Source organism: Bos indicus, chromosome 5, assembly GCF_029378745.1.
Source record: "Bos indicus isolate NIAB-ARS_2022 breed Sahiwal x Tharparkar chromosome 5, NIAB-ARS_B.indTharparkar_mat_pri_1.0, whole genome shotgun sequence".
In the NCBI taxonomy this organism is placed as follows: Eukaryota; Metazoa; Chordata; class Mammalia; order Artiodactyla; family Bovidae; genus Bos; species Bos indicus.
In genome coordinates this window covers 66,211,500-66,234,820 of record NC_091764.1, presented here as the reverse complement: position 1 = coordinate 66,234,820, position 23,321 = coordinate 66,211,500, and the positions used below count along the sequence as shown (strand labels likewise).

Below are 23,321 nucleotides of genomic sequence, written 5' to 3'. Positions count from 1 at the left end.
CAAGAAAATTCTAATGATCAAAATCTGCAGGTGTCTGTTACTAAGAGCAAGACTTTAAACAAGCCTTAGAGGTACTGTCTATGCCATCAAAAATATGTAAATCATCTGATCTGATGCACATTGATCACTTGATAAACCTTTGCTGAGTGAGGGAATGAATGGGTGAACAAATGTATGTAGGTGATTACATTTCCTTCACTAAGTAGAAAGAATGAGAACTAAAGAGAAGGTGAAGAAAATGAGGAAGAATGAATAAGGAAAGTTAAATGCTCTCTGGGGACTCTTTTGAAAAAAAAACCAACTACTGGTTTTAATCTTTGGAGTCAAAACTAGCATTGTGCAGAGGGCACATGATAAGCGATCAAGAAGCTCCTAATGACACCTTTGCTGCTTCTTGGTCCTCATTTGCAGCTGAGGCTGGAACAGGCGCCTTCGCAGACATGTGACCCCAGGGAGCCACCCTGAGTGATGGAAAGGGACTGGCACAATCTGATTCAGAGAGAACACAGGAGCCAGTCGATGTGTCAGGGAGCAAGCCCTACATACCTTTTAGGTGAATGTGACTGGGAAGTGTGCTCAAGGTGAGCAGAGGCAGGTTAAATCTTTCTCTTTCCAGGTGACCCAATGCCTTTCAATTTCTACTTTGGGAGGGGGTGGGTGGTGTCAGAGATGAGTCCCTAAGTTCTGGAATGGCAGGTTTAATAGTGACTGAGGTCCAGACACCTCTCCAGCACCAGTGCTGTCTTCTGCAGCTATGGAGCCAAGGCATTCAAAGGCTCTGGTCTACGGGGACACCAAGGGGACCACCTGTTCTCAATGCAATTATTTTTGTGATGTTTACAGTATCAGCCCCCATCTACCAACAAGAAAATGAAGTCTCAGAGGAGAAGGAAAGGTGGGCCAAAGAAACGCCCAGGAGGGGAACAGAAGGAGGGGACGGAAGCAAGTCAGCAGATGCAAGGGAAGATGAAAGAGCAGAGGAGAGAGACTGGAGCTAGAAACTGAACACAGGCAAGAAAGGAACACGGAGGAAAGAAAGACTAAGACAGAGGTGAGGAGGCCGAGAGAGAAGCAGACAGAAAGAGAGGAAATGGGAGATGCCATAAAGGAAAGGAAGAAAAGTAGGCCAGCTGGAGCTAGAGAACGCTTGGGACAGAAGGGGGAGAAGAAACCTGTTGTAGGAAGTGGCCGATAAACATGGAGAAAGGGAAAAGTAACATATGATGCCTGAGAAAATCCAAATAAAGACAGTGGCAAGAATGAAAACATGAACAAAAATTACGAAAGAGGGAAATAAAGCAATATTCCCTTCCCCACGGAAAAACAAGAATTAAAATAAAAATCAAGGTTTTTGTATGCATTTTAATTTTTTCTGTGAATTTTACAAGAATTTCCATGTCAGTAAATGCCCAGAGTTAAATATTAGCCCCAAATTTTCAGCAAGACTGAATTGTGTCATAAACATTCCCAGATTTCCTTCCCTACAGTGTGACTGGAGGCTGCATTTCTTAGTCAAGCTCGGGCCAAAGGGCACCCAATATTTGCCTAAAGGCCCGTGAGGCCTGAGAGCTTACCTATGAAAGGAGGGCACTGAACTTTGTGCGTGTGCACTTTGGAATCAGATATGAAAGATGTATTAATGTGCTAGGGCTGCCAGAATAAAGTACCACGCCACGGACTAGGTGGCTTACACAACAGAAATTCGTTTTCACACATTCCTGGAGGCGGGAAGGCCAAAGTCGGAGTATTGGCAGGATCAGTTCCTTCTGGGAGCTGTGAGCGAAGGATCTGTTTCAGGTCTCTTTCCTCCACTTGGAATTGGCCTTCTTTTCCCTGTGTTTTCACATCATCTTCCCTCTGGACAAATCTCTGTGCCCAGATTTCCTCTTCTTATAAGGACACTAGTTGCTGCTGCTGCTAAGTCACACACTAGTTATATTGGATTAAAATATGATCTGCTAAGTCGCTTCAGTCGTGTCTGAGTCTGTGCGACCCCATAGATGGCAGCCCGCCAGGCTCCCCCCAGTCCCTGGGATTCTCCAGGCAAGAACACTGGAGTGGGTTGCCATTTCATCATGATCTTATTTTCACTTAAGTTACCTGTGTAAAGACCCCATCTCCAAATACAGTAACATTCTGAGGTACTAGGGGTTAGGACTTCAACTTGTGAATTTGGGGCGGGGGCGGGGGGGAGTCAGCCCTAAACCAAAGACTCCTGATGTCTGACTACTGCCCTATGATTCCATCACCTATAAACTTATCTCTCTCATGCATGCACCCCCTCACTCCTCACCCCCCACCCTCCTAGATATTTAGACCTGAAATCCTATGAGTTTATGTTCCATGAAATACCAGGACCATGCTATGTTAGGGCTGCAAAAGGACTCAAAAATTTGCTTCAGTCCCTTCATTTTAAAGATAAGGATACTGAGATCTAGAAATGGCTGAAGGATGGCTGAAATGGCTGAAAATGGCTTGGTTTCTAAGCCACACCCTCTTTCTGGCCAGCAGAGAACAGCACAAAATCAACATGGACTAAGAAAGAATTCCGAAAGGCAAAGATGGGAGTGAATGAGAACAAAAGCACTCAATTTTCTTGAGGGTAAAGAAATGCCAGGTAGAATCACAGAATCTGAGTCTTAAAGATTTTCCTCCTTCAGTTTCCTTGATTTAAGCAGTAGGGTTAGTATCTTCATAGATAATAAAGCAAAAAGTCTCAAGATCATTCAAATTGTGAATTAAAAGAGCTAAGGGAGGATGCAAGAGAGACAACACAGGGTAAGAAGATGATAAACCAAGGAGTGAAGCATTTCATCCAAATAGCCCACTTTGAAGATGTCAAAGTATAAAGGAACATCCTTTCTACTTGTCCTTCATGCCCCAGCCATTCTTTCTACTTCAGGATCATCCTTTGTCCATGGTTCACTGAAAACCCAGGATATATGATATATAGATGTGCCCAAGTCTCAAGCCAGGAGGAAAAAGTTTGATCACAAGCTTGTCAGAGTATCGTATGGGAGCCAAGACACTGCTGTTATGGTTGCAAAGTGGGTCCTGGCTTATCAGAACAGATAAAAGCCAGGCTGGAGCCTGAGCCCATCTGGCCAGCCACCTTCTTCAGGAGACTCCCTGTTCTTCTGTTAATACATCTATGGTTTGGAACCAGCCTCAGGTATAAGCCTCAAGCATAAGCCAACACCTACTGTTTCTACCACCTGAGAGTAACCTGCAAACTGAGATGGCTTTTCAAGGGACCACAGTTTGGCAGAAAAGTAACAGTGTCCTGTGGGATTATCCCTTCCCTTTTTCATTGATGATCGGATCAATACCATTATAACACAGGGATAAATGACAATTATACCCAATAATGAACTTCATTCAAGAAAAAAGGCAAAGACTTTAAAAGGAAAAGAAAGCAATAGAACTTTCCAGTTAAAGAATGCTTCACCATCAGACTATTAATTAAAACCCTGCTTCCTTGGTGGCTCAGACAGTAAAACATCTGCCTGCATTGTGGGAAACTGTGTTCGATCCCTGGGTCAGGAAGATCCCCTGGACAAGGAAATGGCAACCCACTCCAGTACTCTTGCCTGGAAAATTCCATGGATGGAGGAGTCTGGTGGGCTACAGTCCATGGGGCTGCAAAGAGTCGGACACAACTGAGCGACTTCACTTTCTTTCTTTCTTTTTGCAGTGGGTTATATTAACTCTAAAGCAGTCATCTTGAATGCCTACATGTGATTTCTAAATAACATAAATTAAGTAAACAGAAAGAATCTATTGCTGTCTTTCATCCCTTCTACTATGAAAATAAGCACTAGTGATACATGGCACATAATGATGAATGAAAGGATGGATGGACAAATGAGTGAGATGGGGAGGGGAAGAGTGGTAGGGAAATAGACCATAAAAGTTAAGTAGCACTGTGTGTGTGTTAGATGCTCAGTCATGTCTGACTCTTAGCAAACCCGTGGACTGTAGCCCACTAGGCTACATGGAATCTCCGGGAATTCTGTCCATGGAATTCTCCAGGCAAGAATACTGCAGTGGGTAGCCATTCCCTTCTCCAGGGAATCTTCCCAACCCAGGGATGAATCCTAGGGTTCTTGCATTGCAGGTGGATTCTTTACTGTCTGAGCCACCAGGGAAGCACTGCTGAGATGAAATAATTCCTCTTGTCCTTGCCTAAGACAGTGATGCAAGTGCGGAGTCAAAGAGGGAAGGCAGAGGAGTTGTGCTTGCACAAGTTTTTGCGTGTTTGGAATTTCCTATACTCGAGCCAAAATTGAATTCGTTCAAGGACTTATTGCTAAAGGTGGAAACCAGTTGAGTATTTTATAGTGAATGTTATGTTCCCTATTCATCCCCTCAATGCTTTCTTGAATGTAGGCAGAGTATTCATAATAATTTAAAAGCCCTCTGTTTCAACTGTTTCTTTTAGGGGAAATTGATGATTGTGTGTAAAACTAAAAGGAATATGTAAGGACTCCTGATCCTTAAATTGTTGAAAAATATTTTTACTGAGTACCCATGATATGTAAACCTCTGTACATGAAGGAGAATGATAAAGATAGGAGAGGCAATACTACATAGTGGTTAAGAGCGCAGAATCTAGAATCAGACTGCCTGGTTTCAGACCCTGGCTATCTCACTTAACAGCTGCATGTCCTTGGGAAAATAATGCAATTTACCTGTACCTCAGATTCCTCATCTGCCAAATGGGAGTAATAATTGAATCTACCTCATAAGAGTTGTGAGAATTTATGGAGATTGTGTGTATGTGTACAAATATAAATTATAGTATTTAAAATGGTACCTGGCAAATAGTAAGCACTATTAAAGTTTTAGTTGATATTATTTTTCTTAGTTTTTAAAATTAGAGCCATCTGAAAAAGAAATAGGTCTCACCAAGTGGAAGTGAGTCCCCTATCACCAAAAACTTCAAGCTTAAGCTTACCAACACTTTCCAGTGATGTGGTAGTGTCTTTCAAGCACATGATAAGAGAAAGAGAATTCAGTGACCTAAGACCCCTTCCAACCCAGAGAACCCCAGTTCTATGAATTATTCCAACTTCAGTGGAAGCTCGACTGTCCTGTATGAGGAACTGTTAACTTTTATTCTGAGGTTGTAGAAAAGAACTTTCAGAAAACCACCATTTTTCTCAACCAGTTAAAATCAAATGTAATATGTGTTTTCATTTCACAGTGCCTGAGGAAAATTTAATTGTAGCATGAACTCCAGCCCTTACTAGTTTAAAGTAAAATTGCCAAAATAAATAAAAATGTGGGATATTTCCGGGCTCACACAGCTTCCGGGACATTTCAGTTTCTAGGGCTGCCGATTCAGTGCCTCTCACAAGCATTTGATCTTCTTTCAAACATCTCTTGAAAACAAACAAAACCTCATACAGCTTCTCGTGTGCGTGCTGTTAGGATGTAAGGGTGGAAAAGGAGGCAGAGAAAGCAGCTCTGGGAGAGCCCCTCCTCCCTTTCCCTTCCAACTCCTGACCCTCTCCCTCCCACCACTCACCGACAGGAAACAGTGTTTTCCTAACTAATAAGGCTTGCCATTTCTCAAGTCCACTTACACACCATGGAGGAAGATGAAGTCTGTTCTCTTTGCTTGCCTGTATGAAGGGAATAGGGCTTTGAGCAATGTTTATCAGACAACAGAGAGCTGACTTTTAATCCAGGACAAAACTGATAGTCTAGAGGTAAAGTGGAAGCCTTTTGCTGACAATGAAAAGATAAATCATTTACAGTGATCTGTGGTGACCTAAATGGGACGGAAATCTAAAACAGAGGGGGTATATGCATACATATAGCTGATTCACTTGGCTGTACAGTAGAAACTAACACATTATAAAGCAACTATACTCCAATAGAAAATAATTATAAAAAATAAAAATAAAGATAAATTGTTTTAAAAGAAGCAGAGTGCCTTTATGAGTTTTTAAATATCCACTATAGAATTCTCCAGTGATTGAAAGCCCAGCTCCTGAATCCTTTGAAAATCAGTGACAATATGTATTGGCCTAGGCAAGATAAGTCTATTTTTAAAGAAAGACCAGGCAAGGTTAGGATAAGTTTTTCAGTGGCCATTAAATTTCCAGATCTGCAAGGTCAAAATCAGTATTTTCATCCTCAGAGCTCTAACTGAAATCTGAGCACCATTCCCTGATACTCATCTACTTAGGACTCCTTCTTTAATGGGACTGCTTTAACCCCCTTAAGGGGGGCTTCCCTGGGGGCTCAGATGGTAAAGAATCTGCCTGCAATACAGGAGACCTAGGTTTGATCCCTGGGTCAGGAAGATCCCTTGGAGGAGGGCATGGCAACCCACTCCAGTATTCTTGCCTGAAGAATTCCATGGACAGAGGAGCTGGTGGGCGACAGTCCATAGGGTCACAAAGAGTCTGACGCAATTGAGTGACTAACACTTTCATACCCTTAGGGCCACCTTGTTTTTATCTTGCAACCAAAAGAGATGGTTTAGAAATATAGACTTACATTTAAACTCAAGTAGAGAGAAATGGAAATTGAGAACAGCAAGGAAATTATGAGAGATGTGGGACAATGGGCATATGAGCTCATGTCTGGTACTAATAGACAGCAGCAAAGAAACTTCTCACCACACTAGGAACTCAGTCATAGCTCAATGGGCTACTGCTCCATCAGTAATAAGAGCTAGAAAACATTTCCAAACATTCCCATCTATATTATTCACTGATGAGATTATAGTTTTAAGATCCATTTGGTCAGAAAACTAAGTCTTTTGAAAAAGTGAAGGTTTGATAGAAATAAGAATGCTGAAGGTCCAATCCAACTTTAATTCCAAATATCCTTGGTGGTAACTTACAATCTGTTGTTAACTACAGCAAATAGTTTTGGGAGAAAGAAGATTATTTTCTCTTCTTTACTTTGTGTGTGTGTGTGTGTGTGTGCGCGCACACAGTGGGATTCACATGCCAGAATTTCTTACAAAATTCTCTGTAAAATATATAAACATTCACATGGAGCTTTCTGTCTGGCCAGCTCCAAGAGGTCATGTAATCAAAGACCAGCCAGCTCTGCCATCCATGAAAATATGATGTGGTATTTTCACAGCTGTAGATGACAATTATGGCAAGACAAAAATTCTAAATGATTAGGAGTAAGACCATGGCAGGTTGTGGGTTAGATAAAGAATCCTATTGTAGACTTGAGAATATGTAATATTTATGTCACAGTCTGAGTGTGGCAAATTTGAATGATTCATGAGGCATTGGAGGACTAGAGAAAAGTGAAAAATATAAAAGGAATCAATAAATACATAGCATTATTTTGTCAGTATTGATTGACCAAGGCCACTACTGGATGCTCTGGTTTGTCTCTGTCAATAACGATACTTGTTTCCTTCTTCAAAGAACACTAGGATGCAAGTAAAAGTACTTTGGGCACAATTCTGATTTTTTTTAAACTGTATACACACATGAATTGTTCTTGCGCCGTTTTCTGTCTTGGAAAAGCACTGGCTGGCACCATGCGTGTTTACTTTTATATGCTGAAGACTCACGTCAATCTCAAACAGATGCAAATCACTTTAACTTGTCGTAGTGTTATTTTATTCATCCTAAAAGTTCAGAAAAGCCTTCCAAACTTGCAAAATTTCTCTCAATTCAGAGGAGGAAAATTCAGAACACAGTATTTGAATGTTCTGCCCAGATTTGTCACACACACAAAGCATGAGTGAAAGAGGGTAACACCCTTTCCTACTAATCTCTGAACTCATCACTATTGCATTGAAATGATACCAAAAGGTAACAACCCTGAGCCCCACATGGCCCCAGAACATTGGAATATAAATTACTGCATACATGAGTGTAAGGACTCCAACGTATGTTTTATGTCAGATGAAACAATGCTATTTTGGAGGCTAAAGAGAAAAAAATAATCAAATCCAGTTTTTAGGTAAAAATATGCTGAATCTTTAGCACATATCAGTGAAATTGCTAGAATCTGGTGTTTCACTTTTTTAAATACCACAGTGGTTGAACCTTTCAGCAATTCCAAAACCAACTCCCTCTGGGAAAGATAGTGTGCTTAAAGTGTAGTTGTTTTTGTTTTTGTTTTTTTTTAATTTAAAAATGTAACACAAACAGCTAACAAAACAGGCTGCCCATAAAATCAACAGCCTAAGCAGCCCTGGAGTATTTTACAACATCCTTCAAGACTATTAAAGGCAACATAAATAACTCTTGCCAGTAAGGGAAAATACCCTTCAGCTTTCTTTTCCCTTTCCTTTTTCTTTTTTCAGGCTTTTAAACCATTTTGGTAGTGATTTGTTACATCACAGACAAAAATACTTCAAACAGAGTCAGGTGGTATCCTTTGAAAAGTAAGGAATTGCCAAGACAGGATAATCTGTGAATAATTATAGGATAAACACATTCCCTAAACTGGGGGATTCCTAGGGATGGACCTGTCACTAGAAACAAGAGTTATGCATCTTCTAGTGCAGCAGTCAAGGGTGCCCTGGGCACCCAGTAAGTAACTATTACCCCCCCCCCCCGCCAGTCAGAGAAAGGGCAGTACTCAAGCATGGGGTGTGCTTTCCCAACAGGAACTATTTCTAAAAAGACAATAGTAATAGCTGTTATTTATTAGGCACATGCCCTGAGTTAAAGGCTGCCACAAATCACCTCCTTAATCTTCACTATTAGCCTGAAGGGTAAATGTTATAATTATGCCCCCTCCCACACTGTACAATTAGAAAACCTGGACTAAGGGGGCTAAATGTCTTGCCAAGGTCTTGCCCTAACAAGTGGTCAGACCAGAATCCAAACTCAAGATGGACTCCAGCATGTGAACTATGCACTGTGATCTCTCTTCATTTCTTCACTGATATTTACTGTACTGCAATCTGCCCGCTGTAAGTTCCAAGACAGGACAGGGGCTCTGTGCACAGCAAGAAGTAGGAAACCATGTAAGGCTTGCTGTTAACCTGAACTCTATTCCACCATTCCTGCAGGAGATGCAAATCAATTTAACAAGCTTTTCCTGGTTCGCCACTTTGCTCACACATCCAAGGAGGAGATAGAGGTGAAGGGACTATGCTACCTGCCCTCAAGGAGTTTACTTTTTAGTGGGAAAGCAAACACTTAAATAATTTATTCCACAACAAAGGCAGACCCAAAGTGGATTCTGACAGCACAGAAGCCAGGACAGCTCTTGCCATCAAGTTCACAAATGAGAGCTAAACCAAGGGCCGTTGAAACAGCTGGCTCTCTTGCACACAGCTACGGTAGGTAGATGTGTAAGGGTGATCACATGTAATCATCACAACATTATGAGGTGGGTGCTCTTACTCCCCCCTTTCATTTTACAGCAGGAAACTGAGAAGGCGAGGACAACGTAACAATTGCCAAAGGTCACACAGTTCTGTGTTGGAAGCTGGGATCCAAGCTAGGTATATAAATCCAGGTTCTCTGAGAAATGTATATGATACTGGGTTAAAGGAGCAAGGGTTTGATGAGGGGAAATACCCATGTGAAAAGCAATAGGAGAGGATCAGGGAAGCCTGAGCAAGCCAGCAGAATGCAAGTGCAAGTCTGACCTCAGTGAAACCGAGGAGGAGAGATGACTGGGGAGAAGCATCCTAGATGGCTGTACTGTCTAAAGAAAAGTCAGCAAAGCCACTGAGGAGTCCTTGAGCCAAAGATGGCCAATAAAGAAGTCTTGGGTTTCCCAGAAATTGGGTCTGCCCTGATGTCCCCACTACACTCTTGAGCTATGGGAGGGGGCTGTGGGGCCCATCTACCATGCATGGTCAGAGGAGACGATCATGTTGGAAAAAATGTCCTTTCCCACTCTAACCACATAAAAGATAGGGTGAAGTCATTTCCAGAAAAACATAAATAGAAAGGGGGCTGGGCAGACCAACACTGTGCCCAGACTGTTACACCTATCTCTTTGCTGAAGAGGCAGTTACTCTACCAGGAGCATACATCTCTTGAAAAGTATACCTTGTCCTTCGGTTTTAAAAGTCACATCCCAGAGCACTGAGTTGATCTCATGACATTCACTCTACTTGGCTCCCAGAGATGAAAGACTGACCTCACTCTCCTGGAATTCGGACTTATAATCCCCCGAAATAATGAGATATCAAAGTTGATATTAGGACATTTAAATCATCATCCAATATTTCACATTTCTCCAGGCTAAGCAAGCAAAATAGCCAGGGCAAATCCTTTTCAACAAATTGACATCTGGGCCATCTCTTCAATCATCCATTGCCTTTTTTTTTTTTTTTTTCTATTTTGCCCTTTTTAGGAGAAAGTCAATGCTGAGTTAGAACTTTAGGCTGTACAATAGGCTATTAACATTCCATGATGGGCAGTATTTTCCCAGCATTTTTTATGGGGTTCCAGGCTTTTCTTCGAGTTTATGTCATACAATTCTTAACTTGTTTGTAGTGGGTGGAGATGGAAACATAGTCTATTGAAAACATCAATGCTTCCTCCCTAAAATTTAAAGGGGCTATTATAATCCTTTTAGATTCTGCCTCTCAGGCAATGTCTTACAAAGATAGGCGGGGAGAAAATAAGGGCTTATCATATTCACATGGTTAGCTTTTGCTAAATGAATATTGTGCTACTAGACCTCCATTAATAGCATACAAATGGGACTCAGCTCACACTGGGATAAGGGAGGGTACCTACTTCCCTAGTTTACAGTCTTGCCTTACCTTCTAAACCAGCATCTGCCACCATCTGGGATCATGGGCAACTCATGACATGATCAATTACTGTTACTGGAAAGAGACTTGGGTTTTGCATCACCAGATACTGGTCTACCTCTTTGGGAGGCATCATGGTCGAGTATCTATCTGGTGAGCTCCAGGATCAGAAGTGACTGATACAAATCCCAAACATGGTCACATCTTCACTGTAAGAAATCAGGCACGTTGTTTTTTATTCATATTTCATGAAGGTAAAGTGGCTAAGACAGTAGTACCCATCTCTGAGAGAACTATGAGAATTAAATAAGAAAATGTCTACAATTAGCACTTACAAGACAGTGACCAGCACATACACATGTTCAACTGGTGGAACTGTTATTCTTTTATGAAAATAATAGGTGGTTTTACTATTAGTTCTAGGTCTATCAGTTTGTTCCTATGTGACCTCAAGCAAGTCACTAAATCTTCAGGAGCCTTAGATTGTGAATGATACCAATGCAAACAACGTCATCTCCTGAGGTTGTTGGGAGGATTCATGGAGATTACTGTGTAAACTGTAAAATGTGTGCAAATTTTAATCAAGATAACTATTATTGCCATTGTCGTTAGCTCTCAGGGAACTTAAGTTTGTGGACAGTTTTCCATTGGAAAACTAAGAGCTAGGATCGCCAAGAGAAAAATGGGGGAATGTGAATGATCCCTTCATGGCATTTTCCAGCTTCCTATATATCTGTGTATGGCATACACTGTGTAATAATGTATATCACAAATTAACCCCTATCAAACCTATTCCCTCATGAGTCAGTTAACCCTTCCTTCAGAGGGTATGTTTCCTCAGTCAACCCCAGTGAGCTTGAGGACCAACTTTTTTTTTTTTGGTAAATAATCTTACCTTCTCTGGTGTCAATAGGAAACAGTATTTACTCACTACTGTTTTCCTTTCAAAAATCTGTCTAGTTGCATAGTAGACACAGTTTTAGCTGGTTTGTTTGTCTTGGACAGGCTGTTGAAGTGAAAAGTTTTTGCTTGACTGAATGTGGGACAGTTTCATAACCCCTTCAAGAAGTGCACTGAAGGAGGGTGCCAGCTCCGACGGCTGCTTCTAGCAGGCCTCCACTTGCCACCCATTGTCAAGGGTGGCCCGCGTCATTAAATTAAAACAATGAGCAAAGCAACAGATGCAACTGAGACTAAATCCCTGAGTGCTTTTGTTTTGTCACTGTCATTGTCTGCAACAAAGAAGTCACATGTGAGAGCCTGGGAAGAGAGCCAAATGCAAACCAGACGACATCCCAGCTGGTTCTGAATGGCCTCCATCATACGCCTGTGTGCATGGGAACCATGCTACTTGGAGCAGTGTCAGCTTTATCAAGTGAGTTTCTGCCCAGGACTTTGCTGTGATGCAGAGACAGTCCCAGAAGAGAGTCCAGAAGATCCCTCCACTCAGACTTTACACCTTACACTTCTGCTTTGAGAGAAAAGAAAGAATCTCTGAATTGGGGAAAGGGATAAGATCTATATGATTGGCCAAACTAACCTCAGTTCTTTTTGCTACAGCGATCATGAATGTGAAGAGAGAGGTATAGAAGATACCTGAACTTTTTATCTGGAAACCTGTGATTAATTTGGCTTGAGAAGAAGACTGGAGATTAAATACCTCATGTGCTTTCTTGTTGCTTGTAACCATTTCATTCTGGAGTATTTCCTTAGAATGGGCTTTATTCAGATTCTTTAAAATCCTTTTTCTAAGCTGTCATACCTTGTAAACAGAAAAAGAGGTTAAAACCCAAATTAGGGTATTTTTAGTCCTGTTAACTTGGTTACTAGTTTGATAGAGCAATAGTGTCCTTAATAATAGTGATTAAGGGGGTTTGATGAGCCATATACCATCAGCAGGGTCTATTGAGAACTGAACAGAAATGTTTCAAAGAGTTTGGGACAATAGTATGTCTACTCTGTAGCTGCATATGTCTTTCTTCCATTTTCCAGAGAACTCCTTTAAGAAGCAGAATAAGGTGTAAGGTTAGAAATAAAAACTTTACCGGTAGCTTAACAGCTGATGCTTTGTAGAGCAACAAATGCATGTCTAGTGAACCTGGTAAAAGTTGTATGATATTAGAGGGGAAAGTGCCAGGATTGTAAACAGATAGCATCTCAAGCTCTCCTACATGAATGCCCATTTTCTTCCCACAAAGATTTTTTCAGTGGCCACTGAGCTAGATATTTTAATAAACATTTTTACACAATGATGTCATCCTCCTTCTTTTCAGGAGGTATAAGATATTTTCACCATCAACGTGCAAAGTACTAACTTGCTTTTATAAAGGACTTGTTGATCACTCTAATGTTCCAGGTAGAGCTGAAAATATGTGTAAGAAAAATGATCAAATCCCTATGGGTCTGAGTCAATAGGTATCATTTCCAGGGATTAGTAGTTGACTCTGCCCCAGCTTCTCACCCTCTCTAGTTCTCAGGTCTGAGTGATCTGCAAGCTCCCTCACAATGGTCTTTAAACATCTTACAGTGATTGTGAGAGTGATCATTTCCTTAGCCAGAAGGAAGGATTTGGAGATTCCAGTGCCCGTGATGAGAACCCTTGGTTTTGGTCTGGATGGAAAATGTTCCTGGGAAAAAGGAATCCTTAAACCTCATTCTGTACCAATAATTATCCATTACATCCTTCTCTAAGGGCTCCTGACTAGAAGGAAAATCAAGAGAAGCAGCACCTGATGTTTCTGCATGTATATGTCATTTCCTTCTGGATTTTATTTTACAGCTTATTTGTCTAAATAAATGTTGGTATTTAAGTAGGTTCAAGGATAAAATAATAATTACAGAAGAAGTATAATGACTTGATCCTGCACATTATCAGAGGGTTCATTATATTCATTCAATAGGTATTTATTGAGCACCTGAAATGTTTTGGGCATTGCTGTAGACATGGAGCTGTAACAGTGAGCAGAGACATGTCCCTATTATTATAGGGCTTCTATTCTAAGCAAAACTCAGTATTCCTTGGATAACAGAACTGGTTGTTGATGGGTGAATGGTAGCATCAAAACAAGGAACCCAGAATGTTTAATCCAAGAATAGTTCCTTTCCAATAAAGATTGAATAATAATAGTAAATAACAATTGGTAATACTTAGGTAGTGTTCACGGTGTTCCAGGCCTATTATAAGTGATTTTATATCCTAATTTTTTAATCCTTAATCCTAAAAGGTAGAAACTATTATTATCCCAGTTTATGGATGAAATTGAGACACAGGAGATTGTCACTTACACAAGTGCATATGGCTAGAAAACAGAAGAACCAGGATTTGAGCACAGCTCAGAATGTCTGTGATTTTGTAGATTCCAATCAGCTACAAAACTTCCCAATCTTCTACTTCAAAACCTCTGCCTCTCTCCAGAGGAGAAAAAGAAAAAAATGAAAAGTTATCTCCTTTTTACAGAAACTAAAACAGAACCAAAAGCAATAAAACAATGGAGGATGATCCCAGGATGTGATTTTTTTTTTTTTCCACTAGGAAAAAGACGTTCCAAGCCAGAAGACTGGATTTTAAAGGATCCCCTTCCTATCAAGGAACCTGTGATAGTGGCAGATGAATAAACACATATTTTTGTGTGATTACAAAGCAATTTGTGGTCCCCATGCCATCAAGGGAAAATAGAAGTAGCTTTAGTGAGGTTTGTCTAAATTAAAAACTCATGGTCATCCACTTGTTTATGTCTTTCTCAGAAAACCCTGGCCCAAGTTGTCTATTAAACTGACTGGTGAGACATAAGGTATGAAGATTGAGATCCAATGTTAGAAAGAGATGGGTTGGATACATAAAAATTCATCAAATTAATGTCACTTTTTCTCGCTTATTTTTAGGAAGTACATTTGAAGAACACAAGTAGAGGGAGTGCAGGAAACAAGAACTACAGAATGTAGGAAGACCTTCCTAAAGAGTGAAGAATGACATGCCACCGGCAGGATCCTTCGCTCTGCACGAGTTACCTGTTAAACACCAGAAGACCTACCAAAAATAAGTTTGATAACATTTCAAAAGATGGGCATTTCCCCCAATGAAATAAGTAAACATTCCAACATTGTCTTTAGGAGTGATTGTTCAAAGCTTTGCACCTTGCAAAAATGACCCTGGAGTTGGTAGATTGCTGTTGATCCTTTATCAATAATGTTCTATAGAGAAAATATATATATAGATCTTAGTCCCTGCCTCTCAAGAGCCACAAATGCATGGGTGTTGTATAGATCCAGTTGCACTAAATTTATCTCTGAATCTTGGCTGCTAGAGACATTCATTCAGCAGGCTTGTCTAAGTGGTTTATTAATTTTTTTATTTGCACTTCTTTCTACGCAACACAGGCTGTTTGTTTTACAGTGTCTGATAATCTTGTTCCTCTATCCCACTCCCTTCTCCATCACCTTTATATTTGCTGAATTTGGCCTCCTAAACAGCAGCAGCAAGCAGTTAAGTAGCACACCAGTTTTTAACCCACAAGATTCCATCTGTGGCATTTGTACCAAATATAAGTTGGATGCATTTATTTTAGACACAAAGCTTTATTTTTTCCACATCTTGCTAAAAGATGCAAGTAGTTACAACTTTGAGGCCAATCATTTTAGGTGTATGTTTTAAGCATAGAAAGTCTCAAACTCTGAATGGTTCCTTCAAGAGATGAGTTAGTGTGTGACCTGATCAGTACTTCTCTCTTTTTATTTCTTCCATATAGAGCACTATGTAAATTTAGCATATCAATAATACAAGATATATCAAACAGTATGTAAAACTCTGTTTTTTAGTACAATGGTGCTATTTTGTAGTTTGTTATATGAAAGAGTCTGGCCAAAACGGTAAAAGGTGAAAGCAAAACTAAAGAGGGAGCCTGGAGCCAAAGGTGACACAGAGGGGAAGGGTACTCAAAACTCAAACATTTGGGAAAGAAAAGCTCCCCAATTATGCCTTCCAAGAAAAATAAGACACAAAGTCCACTGATACAAATTTGTTTGGCGAGTCCAGAGAGGAGTAGAAAAAAGCAGAAGGCTAGGAATTTAATAATCCTGGTTTCTTATTCTCGCTGAAGAAACAAACATCTGACGACTCTGCCACGGACTCACCACTGTGTGACCTTGGGCAAGTCACTTCACCTCTCTGTGCCTCAGTTTCCTCATCTGCAAAATGGGGGCAATATGTAATCTACCTACCTCACAGGGGTGGTATGAGGATTAAAAAGATAAAGCTCCAGATTTTTATCCTGAGTTGCTATGAGGGCATCAAGATCAGAGCCCTTGAGTTGCTAGGATGCAAAGAATTCTATAAACAACCCATTCACAGTATAGCTAGAAAATTGATAAGCTGAATGCTCTTGACATGCCAGTTCTTGTCAGTGAGGCTATCCAACTAACTATCTGTTAAAAGCTAACAGTTCAATCTCTTTTAAAACACTTTTCAAAATAACTTAGAAACATTTGAATCTACAATTTGATTTTGAATTCTGCATTTGGATTTATAAATATAAAGTGAAAGCGGAGAAAGGAAAAGAAAGGAGAAAAACAAAGATTTCTACAAGTGAAAGGATGGTTACTCCTTTTGTTAGCACGTTCTGACTCTTCCAGGCATTTACTAATAATCAAATAATTTGTTGTTGTTTAGTCGCTCAATCAGTTCTACTCTTTAGCGACCCCATGGACCATAGCCCACCAGGCTTCTCTGTCCATGGGATTTCCCAGGCAAGAATACTGGAGTGGGTTTGCCACTACCTCCTCCAGGGGATCTTCCCAACCCAGGGATCGAACCCACATCTTCTGCTTGGCAGGCAGATTCTTTACCACAGAGCCACCTGGGAAACCAAATCTAATAATACTTATTTTAATATCATAAATGAGACTATTCACTTTGAAAGCCACAGTTATTTCCTCTCTTTAAGCCCAAGATTTCAAATCCTGAAATAATAACTAATAAAAAGTCACAAATTTACTTTCCTGAATATATTTTGTTCTATCCTTGGAAGTATATCCATAAACATATATTTTTAAATTTTTTTGACAAAAATATGCTTAACTAGTGTTGCAAATTGAGAGGCAAAAGTTCCTTTCACAGCTAGAAATTTTCTAGCTCATAACTCATGTCTGCTTAGAAGAGTGGCTTCTAGTCCTCCGTGGATGTATCTTATCCATTCAGTTGAAAATTGGTATCAAGAAAACCCAATGATAAGAACAAGTCCATGCTGACCTAGAAAAATATTTCCTGTCTATATATCAAGGTTTTCTTACTAAAACAACAAATCATTCATCATTCATATCTTTTTATCTGCCTTAGAATTTTTTGGTAAAAAGCAAGCAGACTTGATTATTTCATGTAAATTATATCCCTTTTATTCTTGGAGAGTGTTCATGCAAAACAAAAATAGCATCTTTAGTTTTCATCCCTCTGGTTCACCTCAAGGTTCAGAGGCCAGAAAAAAACAGATTTCTTGTATCTCCAAACTTATGCAAAACGAGGCCTCTTTAATGGATGTCCCTTTCAGCCAACCGGTATTTTAACATCAGTCCACAGTGTTATTTGAATTCAGCACCTCCAGCATGCTGAGCTATGTTCTGATCACTGTGGACAATGTAAAAGAAACCATAGGTGGTTTTGCTCTTCATCTGTTTTCTAGACATATGGGTTCTGTGGGTTGAGATAATGGATCCATTTTCCCAAAATGGCACTTTTGATTTTTATTTCTTATTCCTAATGTATATCTTTTAAAATTACTGGCTACCAATAACATGTTACATGCAACCTTCTACAGACTTATATGTTTCCAGACATAGGTGAATATGTTAATTCTAAGAGTGTCTTTTGACTTATTTGATTCACTAATAATTCTATTCATAACCAAAAATATCCCAGTGAGGAAAGTTTAAATATGGAAAGCCATATTACTTTTCTTAATTTTTTCTAACACATAGTCCTATTCAACTGTATCATAAATCAGCTAATTAAAAATTAGCTAATTATGCTAACCCTCTATCTTATTTTCAAATGATTTAAAACTAGAAGTCAAATTGCTGTCAACTCCAAAAGCCAGCTGATCACTATATAGTACAGCAGAATGACCCAGTATTGACAGAAGGAAGCACATAAAATCTTACAACTCAATTTGTAAGCTTTACTTTAGAATTTTAAGATGAGGCAATATCAAGATATTTACAAAAGAACTATAAATACGTGTAAGAGTGAGCTTCCAATTTATGGGTTGATTTCCAGTTTAATTGACAACACTGAATACCTAGGTCAAATGTCCACTCCCAATTCCTCAAATAGTATAATTGTATTATTAGAACATTTTAAAATGAGGAAGACCCACTAAAAAAGTGAAAGCATCTTTCCATCAGAATCCACTCATTTAGAGATAAGGAAAAACTCTCCCAATACTCACCCTACTCACACACACACACACACACACACTCATCCTAAGAGTCCAATGGAATATTGAGGAGAAATCACTTCCTTGAAAAATCTTTGGAAAAAAAAAAAAAAAGCCTGGTGTCCCTTGAGGATCCTTCCCCTCCTTGGAATGTCAATGTTTGTGTAGATGAAACCATCTCATGCACTGTGGCTTCAGGGTTTCTGTTACTAGTTTATGCACTTGGGAGAATGCTTTAAAATGGAAGATGTAGCACATTTTGCTTTCCCATTTATTGTTTGGCCAGCTATGCCAATGTGGTGCTAATGTTTCTTTAAGAAAGTACTTGACTAAAAAAAAAAGAAAAAAAGAAAAAAAAGAAAGCATAGACATATTTTTTTAAAGTATGAAAACAACAATTCTATAGCTAGATGGCATAAGAAAATAGCATTAGGTCTAGTCACCACCACCTTTCAACTTTTTATCACTTGCAAGTAGTGTACTGTTCACCAAATTGTGAGTTTGGGGGTGCAAAGGCAGAAGATGAAAATTGTTTTAAGTTAGAAGGCTCCATTGTTTTGTTGGCTCTCAAACTCAACAAAATTAGCAATATATTATCCAATCTGAACACTTTGATTCAGGAGCATGGAGCATAAAAGGGAAAGAAAAAAGAAAAAAGACCTTATAGGCAAATGGCAGAATTGAAAAGATGATTGAGTTACTCATTGCTTTGTGTGTGTGTGTGTGTGTGTGTGCGCTCTGCTCTAAAACATACTCAGCAAGTGGAGAAAATAAAAACAAAGAGGAAAATGCATAGATTCACCTGCTAAAAATAGCTTCTGCCACATCCCCCTTGAGTAGTTATTTGGCGTCGACTGGTTTAATAGAAGATATTCTCCCTTTACCTAAACATCTCAAAGAGCAGTAGCTCTTATAAAAGCAATCACTGATCTCATTGGGAAGTGTTGGAAAGTATTTCCTTCTGAGATGGGGGTTATCTACTGATAAGGACAGAGAAGAATTTATGAGAAATCGTTGAAAGAGATGGCTAACAATCTGTGAAGATTTTTTTGTTTTTGTTTTTTACTTTATACAGTCTTTATGAATATCTTAATGTTCAAAAATGACTTGTTTTTTTCTTCTTTTTTTATATTGGAATAAGGGATGATAAGTTAAACCCACATAGACTGACTTTTTAAAACTATAGGCTAGATAGAAATGTATGTTTGACTTGTTGAAGCTATAATCAGACTATTTAAAAATGTGTTTGCTATTTTTAATCTTAAAAGATTGTACTAATTTATTAGAGACAGATCCTATTTGGCTCTCTTCATTAGAAAGAGCATTTCCCTTCAAATCACCTGGGCTTTCCCATCGATGCTTTTGAAAGAATAATCTGATTTATACATCATTATGGCATCATTTATTTTAAAATTTTAAAATAAAATAAGTGATTCTTCATGCCCCTCTCCTGCAATGCTCATAAACTCCAAAATCTGAAAGGGGCAAAAAACAAGAGAAAATTGTGTTGGTTCTTTGTTTTGGGTTTGTTTGTTTTTGATGCTAGTGTTTAATCCTATAGTAGATATTTGCTTATTGCTATGTTAATATTTTAAAAGACTTTTCTGTTAGGTATTAGAAACTGATACATAGATATCTTTTTTGTGTGATTTCTATTTAAAAAAAAAAAGGAGATGAGATGACTGTCTGAGCTTTAAGTGCGTGTGGTACAGGATAAAGATACAAATTTAAACAATCAAATCCTATCTGGAGCAATACTTTTTGTAGAGAACCTCTCATAGATGAGACAGAGGCCCAGGGGAGTTTTGAAACTCTTTTTTCCCTCTTAGTCCTTATTCATTTAGTATCTGTCTCAAAATTTTGTAGAGGACTGACCAAACTGAAACCCTGAAATGAAAGGGACCTCTTTCAAAATATACATTTCACCTGTTTTCTTAATTTATGAAGCCACATTGATCTTAAACATGGTCCCTATTTCTCCCCATTCTTCAACTGTCATTGATAAGGTCTTTCAAGAAAAAACCACTTAAAAAGAGAACACAAAATTTCGTATGTCACTGCCCAATTGAAATGTAAATTAAGATATAGTTTCTTCTATTTAACCCCTGCTGAATCTCACCTGTCACCTTCAAATGGCCTTCACTGTCCTTAGGATATGCCTTTTTTTTAAATTGCCCAGGCCTAAATGCACTGATGTAAAAGTAGGAAAAATGAAAGAAGAACTCAAAAATCCCTTCCAAACCACCCACTGGCCCTGCTCACTTACCCATAGCAAAATCACTACTGTTAATCCCTTAATCTGATTTTTTTGGATATTTATCTTGTACCTGCTGCTAAACACACTGCAGGAGGGACTCTGAAACCTCAAGCCACCTACTCACATCTCTTATCTGTGTCTGTGTATTATTAAAATGTCTATTCAAATATCAAAAACTTTCAAACATCATGCAGCTTGTATTCAGTTTATACAAAGGCCCCAAGTACTATGTCTGATCTCTTTTTGCTGAAAGAGCTAATGAAGCTGAAACCTGGGATTACTTCATGTGTTTTGCTTCATTTGTTTTTATCACATTTATAGGCCAAGTGTGATAAGGAAACTTATAGACACTGAATTAATCTTCCCTGCTACTCTGAAACCAGAAAATGATTGGTTATTATTCATTATATCTGTCTTAGTTCAAAACATATTTTTTATTAAATTAACTCTGTATTTGAAATTATTATTCAATTCATTTATGGCAGAGGAATATCGATCCTAATGACTTCTAAAAATGTAACTAACTGAATCATTATCTGACATTTACTGTTTAATAAGCATATTTTGAAAATGTATGGCTAGAGCGTCATAATAAAATGATATATCTTTCTTTAGTAATTACATTAAAATTAATCATGTTTGATTAATTAGTTCTTTTGGACAATGTTGGTGTAATGTGTCATTCCTTAAGAACTATATTGTAATGTAGCGTTTTTATTAAGATCATTGCAGCAAATAAAACATGAAAACTTACCCAGAAAATAAAACTAATCATACACCCAGAATGGAGCTATCTTACAAAATTTACAGGTTATATTTAAAAATAAATGTTTCAAAGAACTTGTACAAACTATGTCAGAGATGTATGAATTGTACGATAGATGCATTAACAATAAAGCAGTTTAAGTAAGCCATCCCACTCACTGGAATCCAACAGTGAGTTACAAATACCAAGCATTTGGGGAAAACTTCTCTATCACGCAGGGTACATAATATACAAGCAGCATTTAATACACTCCCATATGGAGAGATGTTATAAGAATGTGATCTCTCAACACTGAATTTTTGTTTCAATAAATCTCATTCTTCACTGAATAGACGCTGTGAATATCAAGCTCACAGTAGCATTTGTGGAAGCACCAGGTGGAAATTAGTATTGATAATTTCCTTCTTGTTGTTTGAAAGCATCTCATTCTGTTTTCCTTTACTTAAACCCTCCATGAATTATTGGGAAATTTACCTAAATGTAAAAAAGGCTCACAAGTTTTACACTTGATTTTAAGAAACTAATAATATTACTAAAGTTTCCTGTATCATTTTCCCACATGGGGCTCACCTTTACACCCAATTTCATTCACTCAGAGTCTCCATGGTTCTTCCTAGGACCAAAGCGAAGACTAAACTTCCTCATTCTGCTTGTGCTCAGAACTGTGCCTCCTGTGACCATAAGCGTCTAAGTGCATTGTGTACAGCATGTGACGTGTGTGGCTCATCTGGGTACAGCCTTTTCATTAGAAGTTTTGTGGATGGTGAAGTAAGAGGGCAGAAAGACGTCAAACCTAACTGTCATCTTAGTAAGTTCCCTTCCTCTCTTCTGCAAACTCTCTCAGAAATTACTTCCTTTCCAACCCTTCATCTTCTCCCCTTGAAAGAACTTGCAAGAAAATTCTACTACAGTTCTCCACCACAGCTTTGCCCGTAGTGGGAACTGGGGCAGGCCAGCTCACCTTTTATCACTGCATATGCCCCAAAGTTGTTTCTTTCCTCAACAAAAGAGCAATTCTGTCCCCAAAGAATTGTCTTCTTTCAAGATCATCAAGGTCAAATTATAGTCTCTTTTTAAAAATTATATTTTTCCTTCCTATAAGATCTGTGTGAGTGATAAATTATCACCACCCCAACAATGGTTAATATTTTCTGAGCACTAACTATGGATCAGTCACTACACTAAGTAGTTCACCTATATTTTATCATTAGTCTTTATAAAAACCCTATGAGTCTGGCACTATTATGAGCCCTATTATACACACGAGGAAATGGAGGTTCAAAGACATTATTTAACTTGCTGAAAGTCAGAGACAGGCAGAGCAGCCTCGAAGCTGGGTTTGAAGACCTCAAAACATGTGCTTTCACTACTTCATCATTCATGCCCCAATCCAGATGCAAAGACAATTCTATACACTGATGCATTTTTGTTCATATTTGGTTTTATGAGGCAGAAATAGAGCTAATTGGATGTTTGAGAGATAAACTATTTTTGAATATGAACTTAAGATGAATCAGCATTTCTGCTCAATAATCAATATATCTAACCGGGCTTTTAACCTTTACGGCCATTCCTCTACAGTCCACGTCCCAGTGTCGTTTTGTGATAGCCCTTCCCATCATGCATGTAATACCCAAGGGTAAATCAGTCTCAGCCAGGAAAGGTATGTCTTGAGTCCTTACATAATTCAGAAATAAACTCTTTCTAAAAAAGTAAAACCAGAAACTGATCACAAAGAATCTTGCCAAGAGCTCCGGCAACAATACACCTATTGTTCTCGTGACAGATTGTCAAAGTCAGTGAGGTCTCAAGAAACATGGTTGAAGCAAGGCTTCCACAGACAAAAATATGGACTCCCAGAGTCCATGTTCCTAGTTTCTATATCCCTGGCCTTCTAAAAGGCCTTGGTTATCCCACTCTAGGGATTCCCAGTGGGTATAGTTCTAGCCCTAGATGGCATTTGGGAAATGTTGAGGGACATTTGGGGTTGTCAATCACAGTGATTAGGGGGTATTATGGATATTTATTGGGCAGAGGTTAGAGTTCCAGACACTTCATGCAGATGATAAACCTGTTTATAATTACCTAAGCATGATTTTAACATAAATTGAATTTTCCAGGAATGCTACCATTGTAAACTAAGTGGAAGGTGGTAAC

At 38.9% G+C, this 23,321-nt stretch overlaps 1 protein-coding gene across 11 annotated transcripts in view; it reads left to right on the top strand.

The window, feature by feature from the left end:
• Window positions 1–21,045, top strand: part of IGF1 (insulin like growth factor 1) — a 78,142-nt gene extending 57,097 nt beyond the window's left edge. For 4 of the 11 annotated variants that reach the window (XM_019961184.2, XM_019961182.2, XM_019961185.2 and 1 more), the window contains exons 4-5: window positions 844–1,051; window positions 14,600–21,045. In XM_019961184.2, coding sequence (XP_019816743.2) covers window positions 844–1,005 — 162 coding nt within the window. In that variant the 3' untranslated portion in view covers window positions 1,006–1,051; window positions 14,600–21,045. Of the gene's footprint in view, window positions 1–843; window positions 1,052–14,461; window positions 14,509–14,599 lie in introns of all 11 variants that reach the window. The other 7 variants (XM_019961190.2, XM_019961189.2, XM_019961194.2 and 4 more) reach the window with 5 other exon arrangements.
• The last annotated feature ends 2,276 nt before the right edge of the window (window positions 21,046–23,321 follow it).